Genomic DNA, 13,787 nt, shown 5'->3' with positions numbered 1-13,787 from the left:
GTTTTGGGCTTTTAGTTTCTCCTGATGTTACAGGAAATAAGCACAGGGTCAGACCAATCTAGCAATGATACTTTCAATCTGGTTTTTTTCAGCTAGGGAAACAGAGTAAAATGCCTCAGAAATGGTTTCTTTCTTGCGGGAGCTGCAAACAATACAGATATTCTTGAAATCACAGTTATCTGATCTGAGTGCTGTGAGAATGCCAGAGATGGACCAAACGATTAAAACAGGAGCTGTTGTGGTTACCACAGTCCATTGACTCTGTAAATTGTGTGTAGTGCCTTCACAGCTGAGAATTTATATTGCTTAGGAGATTGACGTAGTCTCTGAAGTGACTTTCAGATAATGTTAGTGACCTCCTAAACCTTGTTAGCACATTTCTTTGGACTCTCAAAGTTGATAATCTTGCTAATACAAATAAGAATTTTGCAGCTTAACACTTCTCAGTTGTGTGAGTGGTAAGTGGTGGGCTTCAGTGATTAACCTCCCTGGAGCCCTACTATGTCCCTGCAGGGCCTTGCTGTTAAAACCTCAACAGTTGCCAATATGAGAACTACCTAACATGCGTGAGGAGAAGAATCATTCTCCTTTGTAGAAGAGGAATCCAGAAGCTAGATTATTTTTGCTAACAATTTTTTTCAGTTGGGTTAGGAAAGAAGTGCAAATCAGCAAGTGCAGTGAGGGGAAAAAAGGAAAAAAGAGTCACCTTAGAAAATAAGTATCCACTAGTCCTCAAGCTAGAAAGCAGCAGGATATATTGGGAAAATAACTCGTTGTAAGATGTCTTATTTATCAAAGCACTTATCTGCACAGCATGGAGAAAACAAGCCCTGTGTGTGTCAGTTCTGGGTGTGGGTGCATATGCCAGTGGGTATGTTTGTGTAGGGAGAGAAAACACACCTTTAAGAAATGTAAAGAATAATATTATCTGTGTTACTGACAACAGAAAGAGCATAAACAGATGAACAGCTGTCTTTTTTAGTAAGGACTGCTGCACATTTGCACATTTAATGACAACATGCACATTGACTATGGAAAGCTGGTCACAGAGCTTCTTCAGAAAAATATGAAGGAGTGACCTATTTCAAGTAGATATTCAGAACTGCAATGTGCCGTAGTGTGGATGATCTTCTCTAAATCAGTTACTTCTCTTCAACGTGCTCAGTCTTTCAAAGGCCTTTTTTAATGGCTTAATAGCAGTTTCACTTATTCTGTGATGTAGAGCCATGTGAGGTCCCTGGTCAAACGACACGTGCTGGACAGTTACGAATAGAAACATTACAGGGAGGAAGAAAGCGGGGCATATGTTTTAAATTAAAAGGAAATGCATGGGAAGCGATTTGCAGAATAACAAAATAAAGAAATTAAAGCTCCATTCCATAAAGTATACATTCTCACCCTCCTGAACTGGAGCAATTGTCATATTTCCGATAGGTGAGGAATGCTTGGCTGTTGTAAGAAGTCTTCTGCCCATAGGTCCCCTCGTCACTCATTACATGCCCTGCGTAGTATCTTAACCACTGGAAATCCCCTGCCACAGCTGGCTGTCAAAGTTATCTCCTCAATAAAAGAGATTTCTATATTTAAAATGTAAATGCAACATTGCAGGCATGGGTGCAGCTGCAGGGAGGTGGGGAGGGTCATGAGTGGCGCGGTGATGTGGGGCCAGAATCACACAGGCAGCACTTGGAGATGCTGCTGGTGTGAGGATGTGGTGCTTGGACACCTTGTCCCCCATTGTACATTGGCTTTTATAACATGTGAGCCTACAGAGTTTCTCAGTCATTTTAGGAGACAGAAAAACCACAGCTCAGACCCTCCCTGTAAAGCCTGACGATGCAGTAGAACAAAAATCCAGAGTGTGTTTTTCCTGGTTTCCCCTTCGGTTTTTGTTACATGAATTTTAAGGATATAAAGGTGAGCAAGTTAGTACAAATAGAGCAAAACTCTCTTTTTTTTTCCTCTTGGCATAATGAGATAATCAGAATGCTTTTCATAGGTGATTTTTTTTCAGTTTAATATAGTCTAAATTCAAGCATGACTGATAGGAAATTAATGCAGCATAGTCCATACCTAAAAATACCAACACTTCCTTCGACTATATTAAGGCTTAGGAAAAACGCATTTTAGATAAGTCATCTACCTTTGGTATTTCTGTGATTTCTGTCACTGTAGTATCTAAGTATATCACAATATTTTAATATACTTGTTTCCACATTCTCTCTTGGTAGGAAATTATATTATTCCTGTTATCACATAGTGGGAAGCATGGCAGAGACATAACTTGTCCAGGATAGGGAAACAAGTTTGTTGAAAAACAGGCATTGGAGTCACACTTGCTCTTCAAGGGGCAAAAGCCCTTTCTCCTTGAACAGCTTTGTGAAAGTCTGGGATTCTTGTCCTTTTTTGAGTAAATAATAAAAGCAGCTTATTCAAAGTCAGAACACTCTGACACAAAAGCCTCTGGTAACCACCTGGATGTACATCAGGCAGATAATTTGTCCAGTGGATGTCACTGGGGCTACCAACACACGTCAACGTGTGCACCAGCTTTGGTGGGTTGCACCCAGGTGTGCAGAACCCTGCACCCAGGTGTGCAGTAGCCTGCACCACGGTGCTGACTCCAAGTGCAAGAGAGATGACACTGCAGAGGCTGTTAGTGCAGATAACAACATCAGTCAGAGCAGACTGATGCTTAAAGTCTGCGTTGGTTTAATAACTCTGCAACTGGCAGAATGATATCGCTAGGTACAGTGTCTTGCTGGAGAGTGGTGTCTTTCAAAAGATATCAAAGGGTGTTTATACACTTCAGTAGAAACATAGATAATGTTTCCTTTGGGTCTTTTAACAAACCCTCTTCTTGGTGCCTACCTTAGTGGTCTCTTTCCGTCTTTCAATACTCAGCCATCAGTATTTTTTCTCAGTCCTCTTACACCCATATTTTTATTTTCCCTTTAGACCCTTCTTATTTTTGACTTAAGGGCCAGGTACAAACCTTACACAATTGCAGACATCAGCATTGACTTTCCCAGGTTTCAAATTTAACCTGTGCTGGAGATTGTCCTCTCCTCTGGACAGCACTAAATCTTTCCTGCCAGAGATAACTAGTCCTTGGGGCTCATAGCTGTGCTTCTGCAGAGAAAAATGTTTTGCCTTTGGAGTGGACTAGATTGCACCACATGGCAGGTAATTTCAAAACATTTTCAAGGAAAGCGTCCCCTTGGGGCCATCTCAAGGCCTTCATGGGTAAGGACACGACGCAGCATGCGATGCTATCAGTGCCCCTCCATTATTTTCCCAGGGAACAAAGCAGTGAGGCTCAGTGGGGACATGACCTTCCTGGGCTGCAGCTTGAAGGGGTCCTTGTATAAGGGGAGAGAGAAAAGGAAGGGTTTTTCTCTGGTTTTCCTTTTAGCTCTGTAATTGAGGGGATTTATCACAGGCCAGCATGGAAATCTCTGTGTTGGCCCGCTCAGGAGCACTGTTGGCCAGCCGTCGGCTTTGTGAGCAGCACATTAAGCTGATGCAGTGAATAGATTTTTCTAGAGAGAGAGAAGTGCTTTGCTACAGTGCTGTCTTTACTAATGTACATTCTTCTGCTTTCCATCAAACAGTCAATGAAGGCTCAGGTGAAACCAATCAAAAAGAGACATCGACCTGTGACATTTGCCAGTTTGGGGCAGAGTGTGACGAAGATGCAGAGGATGTTTGGTACAGTAATTTGCTCTACTCTTCTATTTTAATGAATGTTGTATTATTTAAAGGTACTGTGGTTTAGAAAGCATTACAAATGTTAGATACTCAATTTTCTGTACCCAGAGCTTCATCTCAAAGTAACTGAGGTGGTTATTACTCTGAAAAAAATGTGTAGAACACTCTGGTTTATAATTTTGGAACATGCATAGTTTAGACCAAGTTTAGAAACACAGTTATCCATTTTGTTGCCATTATAACTTATGTTATTCCATCTGGGGTTTTACGGCTTCATACTTCAGTAAAAATAGAATTGGGAAAAATAATTGACCTAAAGCTTTTCCAGTTAAAAAGTATCATTAGTATTATCATCATGTTAATTCATGTGTGGCATTAGAAGTGCTGGGAAATCTGTCTCTCTTTTCCCTAGCTTGCTGAAGTTGAAAACCTTGCCCTCAATTGCTTGAAAAAATGAGAGTATACGTTTAGACATTTTCTCAATGGAAATGTTTTTAATTTTTATTTTTTTAAAAGGGGTTACAAAATTATTCAGATTTTTTTGCTATTTTAAACTTTAATTACATAAGCTGCGGGGAAATAATTCTATCAACTCAGACTTTTATTTTTCATTTTGCCTAGGAAATATGGAAATTTATATTAAGCCAACTGTGAGCTAATAATTTCATTGTGATTTTGGAACAGCCAATAGATCAAAAAGGTCACTATTCACAGAGCTATATTTCTAACACTGCCCTAATGCCATGCCTCATGTTTCCCTCTAAGTAACTAAACCATATTTTGAGAGACAACAAAATAACCATGCCAACATTAGAGCTGTTGTCTGGATGGTGCTTCTGGAGCTATGGGCTAGTGGTAGCTAAAGAATGGATGCACAGACCAGGCAGTGAGATGTCAGTAAAACAGTGAGGTCAATAAAACAGAGCTCTAACGTGGAGAATGAGAATGGAGCAGAGAGGAGTCAATAAATGAATGGTGAACGTGAGAGCTGGGCCCAGTGTTGGGCAGCTGTGACCCCGCCCAGGCAAGGAATCCGTGCACCCTTGGCCAGGCTTGGAATTAGGAACAGTTCTTCTGTTCAGTGAAGAAGCTCAGGAATATGGTCATGGTTATCCACTGTGTTCATTTTGGTCTTGTCTTGCCAGCCTCTTAGTAATCAGTAATCTCCGGTTCTAGTTCTTAAAAAGCCCCAAGAAAACAAACCACCGAGTCCTTGCTCTGGCTCCAGTCATCAAAGGAAATTGTGGTGTTGAAAAACAGGAGCAAGGTGCATCATGGTTATAGGTTTCAGTAATGTAATGAAATTTGTGAGTAAGAAATTGCCTAATGTTGACTTTGCTTAAGAAAATTACCCCAGGTGTTATGATTTTCATTGTCTCCTTGACTGGTTGTCCTTGAGAGCTTTGGTGGCGCAGTGTAGAAACAAAACCGTGGTGAAATTAATATATCAAAATTCACAGTCTGGTGCTCATGTTTTCATAATTAAGTGTGCTTCCAAATTGGAAGGCAGGAGAAGAGAGGGGCAAGGAATAAAATTAGCTACAAGATAACATTATTAATCATAAGCACTGAGTAGCAGTGTTTATTTTTTTCCAGAAATAGCTTGGTAAAACTGCCTGATCCAACTTACCCCAGTGTTCCCACTGCAGCTTTTGCACAATCTAATTCCTCCCCTTTGAAACAGCTTGGCTTTTACGGAGCAGCATAATGATGGCAGGAGCTGAGGTTCTCTGTCTTTACTGACTGGCACTCTTTCTGCAGGGGAAGGTGCTTCTCGGTGCAGGAGCAGGGAAGGGCTGGTGCTGGGAAGATGCTCCCAGACAAACTGTTAGGAGGCAGGAAAGCCGATTTCCAACCTGAAGTACAGGCTCCTGTTTTTCATGTAAAGCCTGTTAAGGTTCTGCTTTGAAGTAAGCAACCTCATGTGCTGTAACAGAGCCCTGTTTTCCTGTCTTTGCCCCCTGATTAGCCTTGGATAAGCATCTTTCTAAACAATGAGCCTTCTGCATGTCAGCTTTTCACTATTCTTATTTCTAGAATAAAAGTGCACTATGTACGGAGGTTCTAGATCCCTCTTTCAAATATATGTTAATTGAATTTTCATGTTTGGCACCAGAGATGCATATTGCCCCACTCTCCTTGACAAGAAATGCCAGTTTATTATTTAATCACTATTTTTCTGTGGATTGGGTATCAGATGTAAGCAGGGCTCCTTTACCTATCTCACCTGACTGATGAGGTTTGTAAAATCCAAACAGGGTCCCTGGTGGTCCTGGGACTGTTACTGCAGGATGATAATCCCAGCACCTGCAGCGAATCCCTATCAGTCAGGAACAGTTTGAGGGTGCAGGGTGAGTGCCTGATCCACTCCAGGTTGAGAGGAATGCAGGCTGGTAGCAGTGCCAGACTTCAGGGAGCTGGAAATGTGAGGCTGGCTATTCGCCTTCTATTTCTAGGGTGCCAGAGCAGATCAGAAAAGAGAGCACAGGTGTGATAGCAGATGTGGTTGGGCTGCTGATGATTTACAGTGACAATTGACATTATTCTGCGTTGTCACAGTCTATATTTTGTGGACCGTTATCTCTGGTTTAATTCTTTTTGTCCCTTTTTTTTTTTGGTTATTCATTGCCATTTGTCACTCATTTAAATTGTGCTATTGTACTGTGTCACCTTTATTTTTAAATCTCTTTATTTGCGTTAAACGAATCTGTTAATGGCTAGACTCCTGGGATTCTAATGGGGGATTGGCACCCAGAAGATTACTTGAAGGGGGAAGATTTGTGTGAACATTTTCTGGAAAGTACAGAGAAAAGGCAGGAAAGAAACCTCTGTAATAACAGGTTTTCCATGGCATGCAGAAGCACACATGTGTTATTATCCTATTCTGCAGTCAAGTAGCATGAGAGTGAATGCAATTTGGCATTCCATTAGTGAATCTCTTTCTCTAAGTTAAAAACAAAGACTGTTCACTTGAAAGTCTTTAACATCTTGCTGCTTTAATATGTGAAAGCTTCTTGTCACTAAGAGGATCGTGTATTACTGGCATTATTCCCACCTTTAATGCATTTTGCACCAGTGGGCTTCATGAATATTTAAAGCAGGGCAGTGGCTGCGCTCTTTAGCACGGGGTTGCAATCTATTGGTAAATCAGACATTTGGTGTTGCTTGCTTTGGGTTTTATTTCTGAGCTGGCTAAGGAATAATTGATTTTGTAAGACGGGGCTACTCAACATAACACCCCGAGAGATACACTTAAAAGGAATTGAAGAATGAGGCGTAACATTTTGAACAGTGGTGTATTGCTCAGATCTTCCAAAAAGCCTCTACGAAACACTCTCTGAACATAAATAGTGCTCACCAAGTGGAGTGCCTGCTCTCTGCTGGAGTGGCTTAGTGTCAGTGCAGAACCACGTAAGAAACCTGGGTTCCAGCATTAATCTCCTCCTTATGGGCCACTGAGGAAATAAGAGCACTCCCTACACTGGACAAGCTGTGGTTTGGATAAATACTGGGCAGCTATTTCAGAGGTCCACCAATATGTCCAAAGTGGCAGGAGATATATAATAAGAAAGATCCTTTGGCTGAGTTTCCTGTTGGAAAATGCTGACAATGGAGAGGACAGGAGTATTTTCTTAAAACAAGATTAAATCCTGCAAACCTCTGACTTGCAGAGTTAATCAAAATCAAGATGATGAATTGGGGTTAAATATGCATACTTTCGCTTTGAATTCCAGTATCAGCAGGTCAGCCAGCAGCAGTGTGGAAGTGCAACACTGCCCACAGTAAGATGCAGGTTGCTAGCTGGAAGGCAGACACACAGAGGTGTGTGGTGTGCTCTCAGAGTGCTTCCCCTGCAGCCTAGCAGTGTCCAAGGAGGTGAGGAGGCCACCTCCAGAGTGCTCCTCTGCCTGGCCCTTTCTCCCTGTGGGAGGCTGCAGGTGGAGGAGAGAGGCAGCAGTTCCCTGGCAGGAGGTTGCCTAGCCCTGAGACGGGTCGCTTGAGGGTTGTGACAAAAAAGTGGGGTCAGTGACAAAAGGGGTCTAAATGCCTCTGCTGCTTCCTGCACAACATGGTCCCACTCACCCCAAGGACTCCTTCTTGGCTGGGTGTGAGATGTCATGCTCTGCAATAGACACCATAGTCATGGTAGGAAACTTTCCTCCCTCCTCATGAGCCTGGCCCACATTGGAGGGGCCTTTTCCTTCCTTGTGAGTGCACAAGGATCCCACTGGGCAGGTTCAGCTCAGGAGAAGATGTTGAAGCCCTTCTGCAAGGACACTGATGACCCCAGGCTGGGAGCTTGGAGGAAGGAGCTTGGCTTGTTCAGTGTGTGGGTCGGTGGGGAAGGAAGGAGCGCTGGCCCCAGTGCTGTGCGGCTGGGCGGCATTCCCGGGTGAGGTGGTGACACTGCAGCGTAATTACAGCAGGTCCCCTGTGTCCTGTGCTTCTGTCCACACGGCTGGGACAATAAACTCCACTTACCCACAGCAGGCAGGCACAAACACATACAAAAGATATTACAAAGATGAACCATTTCAGTCCCTCATTTCATATTTTACTGCTAATCACCGGTGCATTTAGTGTGGGTAAATGCTCCTATAAGGCAAGCGAACAGTCAGCAGCACGAGGAGGGTGAAACTGCATTCTCATGCAAATAAGTGGCTCTGTACATGGGATGTATCTGTGCAAATCATGCAGCTGCCATCTGCAGCGACCCCGGCAATCCATACTGCCCTAACAATCAATATTTATCTTTATTATAGTATAGAAAGAAAACATGCAAAAGAAACTAATGATTTTGCCAGCTTCTCGATCCACACAGCAATTAGGTCAGTCAGCTTTGAGTCCCTTCCCCCTTCCATCAGTTGCTCTCAAGCAGAGGATTTGCAAACAAGATGCTGTACTGCTATAAAAGTACTAAAAGGTAGTTTGAAGTCTCACATACATTACACGGGTATTGGCTGCTTCGTGTTCAGCAGTGTGTATAATAACTATGTGTGACCTACTTGTTCCAGATGCAGAAACAATGAGCTGCTTTAACATCTGCAATGTCCCAAGCATTATACAGTAGATACATTGCTGTTTTCTGCTGCTTTTCTTTCTCTTCTAGAGAAAAAGTAGATCTTTGCTCATACCTAGGCATAACACTTAAACATACACATTGGACTTGTGCTTCAAATAAACAGAGGAATGGAATCAAATCCTTAAAAATACACAATTCTGCAAAAACTTGAATTTCACTCTTTAACTTGAGATCATACCTAAGGCATGAAGTGAAGATGCTGCTGCATAAATCTTCACATAGAGCTCAGTAGTCATGTCTAGTAAGAGTCCAGGAAAGGGTTTGCAGAGGGAAGTAAAGGCACTGCAGCACAATCTCTGCGCTGCACAGCAGCAGATGACCAAGCAGGTTGCACCTTCTCACACCCATATCACTTATCTTAGCCTCAACCTGATAGCAGAGCTACCTCCAGTGCCTGCCCAGAAATGAGCCCACTGCTGTCTCTGTTAACTGGTAATGTTTCATTTGGTGCATGTTCTATGGTTAAAAGATTTTGAAATAAAAGGAAAGCCGCTGACTTCCAGGGAAACTGTTGAGATGACATGTTGAGGTAAGTGTAGAGACACTGTGCAGGGGTAGGAGTCAGCAATACTGGAAAAAGTGTAGCCTGAGCAACTGGAAATTAGTCAATGAAGGGTTTGCATGAAAGACAAAACATGAGGAATGTTAGAAAAAGCGAGATGACGCCTACCTGTCTGTATGTTATGTTTTCATTACAAAGCCTGCTCTGAGAAAGGGCCAGGTTGGAGGCTGGTCAGCCAGATCCTGCTGCCTGGAGTATGAGAGCTGAACAGACAACCCAGCCCTGTTTCTCCATTTGGGACTTGGAAAAAAAATGCCACATGAACGGACACAAAAGTGGGAAAACTAGCAAAATACAAAATTGTAGCTTGAGTTGCTGTCCACAGCACAAACGAGAACAATGTTGCAGCAGCTCCAGCTTAGGTGAAAGATTTGGCTCATTAGAAACCAGTGTCTAGACATCATGTTAGGGCCAGGATATAAGGTCCCCGGGTAAGCGTTGCACAAATGCCACGGTTCCTGTCAGGTTTCTCTCTGTCAAGCTGCTGAGATACTGTAGGACTCTTTCAGAGGGCAATTCCAACCTAAACTGGCCTAGGTGTAAAAGTGACTTTGTACCCAACCATAAACAGGGAAAGATCCCCGCAGACTTCAAAAAGACCCTAAGTCAATCCAAAAGTAAGTGGGTTCCTCTTTCTCAGGAGTCTGCAGAAGGAGCCAGGAAAGGTGTGGAAAAAACAGCTTTATCTTCAGCAGCTCCAAGAAAAGCTTGTGGTCCAGTTCTCCAGAGGAGGATGAGGGAATGAGCACTTTGTGTTTCTAAACTGATTGCACTACTAGTGGCCATGCTAGAAAGTTAAAGCTTGGAAAAATGATGGCTTGTTTGGCCATCTGGTGAAGTTGTTTTACTCTCTCTCTCTCTCTCTATATATATATTATTTGGGTTTAGTTAAAACCAGCCATTTTTCCCAGTCAGGTGAGTTTCACAGAATCACTTTACCATCTCTGCATCCTTCATCCTGTGCCAAAATAGGCTATTTAATTTTGAAGTGAGACTGATTCCCAACTCCTTTAGGATGATGGTTGGGAGACTTTGACCTTTCTACCCATTGAGTCAACACAATCCTTCAGAGGCTTATGTTCATTTGAGTAAGTCCTGCCTTTCCAGATTCTCAGGATTTATTTTCTTAATAACATTCTTTAAAAAAAAAAAAAGAAGAAAAGAAACTTGTTTTAACATAAGCCAAGATTGTCTGGAGTTACTTATACTTCATAGTGTTTTATTACCAGTACACTTTGGAACACTGTGGTAAATAATTCAGCCTACACAAAGAAATTGGCTATATTTTCTCTATACATCAAGGAAGTCTGTCGTGTAGACTATATATCATGGGTCTAAATGTTCTCAGATAAGTGCAAACCCACATTGTATTCCATCTGTACTACTCACCCAAGTAGGTTTTTAAGGACCCCATACGACACATCCGTCTCCTGTCCAAAAACTAGAATCCCTAACATTTGGTTTTGTAATAAAAAAGGCATTTTTTATCTTTTGCAATTACAGCAAAACCTGCTGTGTGTCCAGGGAATAATACTCTATACAGTCATAAAGCTTACAGATTTTTTTTTTCCTTAAGCTCCTCTTTTCAGATGCTCGCCCAAACTTGGTTTTCAGTTCAGAAGGTGAACTTCCAACTTAGGGAAGTCAATGAAAGTTATCCCACTGACTTCAGTGAAACAAAAGTTCTCTCCCAGTTTGATAACTATGGAGTAACTTCTCAGTAGCCTGTGGAGCCTTTTGCTGGTAGAAGGGAGAACAAACTCAGTTGGAGTGTGAATGCTCTGTCAGTCACACAGTGCAAAGGAATAACTTGGAAATTGTGATGATAAAAGCAGAATTTGCCTTACTGACTGCTTCAATTGCTTCAGAGGAAATATTGATTTGTCAAAAGCCAAAAATAGCTTCTGAGATTTTGGGGGGTTTTCATGTCTTACCGTGCCATGCTCTTGTAGGAGCAAGGCACAAATTATTCTGAAATTCAGGGATAGGAAGGCTTGTAAGAGACACGGTCATCATTTGTCTTTGCAATTAGGAGTCAGTCAACATTAGAGTTGGGGGAAAAAAGCTCCAATAATTTTAAAAGCATGGCTCAACATAGACCAATTTTCCTGTTAGGTTTCCATGGCCAAGATGCGTCTATGCAGTGTGTGGACAGGAGGCATGGTGGTCATGGCAGAGAAGGCTGGAGGGACAGAGGACTGTGGAAGCAGGGAGGAAATGTAAAGCTGACTTGCAGCTAGTCCAGTCGACTGTTTGCTGGAGAGTGGGGAGGAACTGCAGTGGCTGCCAACATTCAGGGGCTCAGGGAGGGTTTTGGGAACACTACCCAAGGGTGGGAGGGAGGTTATCCTCTCCTGCCTTCCTTCTGCCTGCTGAGAGGCTGGAAATTCTCATCCAGCATGAACAGCTGAATTAAACGTTTATGTGACGGGGCAGCTGGAGGATGTGGCGCAGCGGCAGCATCGAGGTGGTGCGGCTGTGGGACTGCGTTAACACCGACCCGTACCTGTTTCAAGGGTGCACATGTGTGGCTCAGCGTTGTGTGGGACAGCAACAGCATCCCCCTGTCTTTTCAGGCAATGTCAGCATACAACACATACACGTGACAGCATGGTGGAGAGAACCATTCCATGTGCACAGTTCAGCAGGGGAGCAAATGAACCCAGGGTCTGGGTTTTTTTTTTTTTACTCCCTGGTGGTTTTCAGTCCTGGGTAGGAAAGTGTCCTAGCCTTCTGAGCACATGGCTTTATTTGCACTGGAAGGAATGGTTTTGGCACACCGTTTTGTGTTCTTGCTGTAATACAGAGTGTTGTAAAGATCATGCCCAGCTCCTGCTGCTTTGTGAGAGGGACTCAGGAGGGTCCCTTTGGGCCCTGCAAGGGCAGAGCTGTGCGCTGGTGCTCCCCAGAGCTGTGCGAGACTGAGTTTGTACCCCCACAGTGACGTTGGTTGTGTAACCCCGTGGCTGGGAGAGCCTGGGCTCACCAGGCTGTGAAAGTGCACATAAGGGATGATAATATGGTAATGCACATCAGATATTAATGTACATTGACACGTAATCGTCTGCGTACATCAAGGCATTACAGCGTGAAAGAGCAAGTGCAAAGGCCTTGCAGGGCAACGTGCTTTTGCACCTTCTTTTTCCCCGTTTTCTCTTAGCCTTGTTATTTAAAAGTAAGCTTTCTCCCTCCCTGGCCCCCCATTTAGCCAAAGTCATCCCCTAGCAGTAAAGCGAGCGGTGCCTTCCTGACGGCCTATTTAGTGGCAATAAAAAGCCGATTGGCCTAATGCGCAATCAAGAAAGGAGTGACATTTATTGCTTCGGTTTTATGATGCTGTGAACTGAGCAAGATTTGGAGCCCGACAGTGCCTTCAGGGGGCAGGAGATCACCAGCAATGAATTGTATTTATACCTTTTCCAATTTCCTACTAGTGTTTTAGCAATAAATAGACTGTGTTGTTATTGAGTTTTATGTAAGTATGTTTACGAAAGCAGGAATACAACTTTGTAGCTCAGAATTACATGTGTTGGCTAAATAGATCAGCAGAGAGAATAACTATGTAAAACACTGGGAAAGCACTTACCAATTTATTATCAAATGTCTTAATAGAATGCTTCATCTCTTCCATCCCACTTTATGTTAACTATTAAAATAGAACTGCATCCATTGCAGAAGGTCGAAGGCTCCTTCACACACCCATGTAGGAACATCAAGGCCACGGTTTGTTCACACATCTAAACCATTAAAAATACATCCCATGCATTAAATATGAGCCTGAGGAAAACTCAATAGGAGCTGACGCACAGGGCTGACCTCAGCTCTCACAGCCCCTGCCAAGTGGCAGGTGTCCCTTCCTCACAGAGCCCATCTTCTGCCCCAGTCCCTTCCTGCGTGCAGGCTGCAGCTAAAAGCCTGTGTGAGATGTCCCCAGACGTACAGATTTAATTGCTATGTCTCAGCCTGCCCATTTTGTAACAGAGCTCTCTCCTGTGGAACAGCACAGGTGCCCCGGGGACATCTGTCCTGACCAGTGCACAGCACTTGCTCCTTTCAAGGAGCTGCAGATGCATTCCACTGATCTGTGTCCCAGACCTGAAGAAGATTATTCTCATCCCATTAGTTTGCTGGCAAGGACATGTCCTTGGGATGGCACATTGCAGTCATTTGTCTGTCTTCCTTTCCCTGGCAGTGGACTGTCCCTTGGGGCTTGATCCCAAAAGCAGGCAGCCACTGTGGTCAGCATGAGGCAGCAAGAGAAGAGGCAGATCCCCAGCCATCACTAATGCCTAGTTTTGTACAGCAGCTTTCACCTACAGACCTGGATGCTTTGAGGAAAAGAGGGTTACTACTGCACCCTCCTTCTTGCAAATGCAGTGATTTGCTTGGGTCCCAGGCTCATACCAGGGGGCTGAGATCTCATTTCACTGC

The 13,787-nt window shown here is 43.4% G+C and overlaps 1 protein-coding gene across 1 annotated transcript in view; it reads left to right on the top strand.

Moving 5' to 3' along the window:
* The window catches only part of TMEFF2 (transmembrane protein with EGF like and two follistatin like domains 2), a 125,703-nt gene that overhangs the window by 69,239 nt on the left and 42,677 nt on the right, over positions 1–13,787 (top strand). Inside the window, exon 5 of the mRNA XM_032114970.1 lies at positions 3,615–3,711. Within this exon, the coding sequence (XP_031970861.1) occupies positions 3,615–3,711 (97 nt within the window). The remainder of the gene's footprint in view (positions 1–3,614; positions 3,712–13,787) is intronic.

This window comes from Corvus moneduloides, chromosome 7, assembly GCF_009650955.1.
Source record: "Corvus moneduloides isolate bCorMon1 chromosome 7, bCorMon1.pri, whole genome shotgun sequence".
NCBI classification, from domain to species: domain Eukaryota; kingdom Metazoa; phylum Chordata; class Aves; order Passeriformes; family Corvidae; genus Corvus; species Corvus moneduloides.
This window is presented reverse-complemented; position numbering and strand designations above follow the sequence as displayed.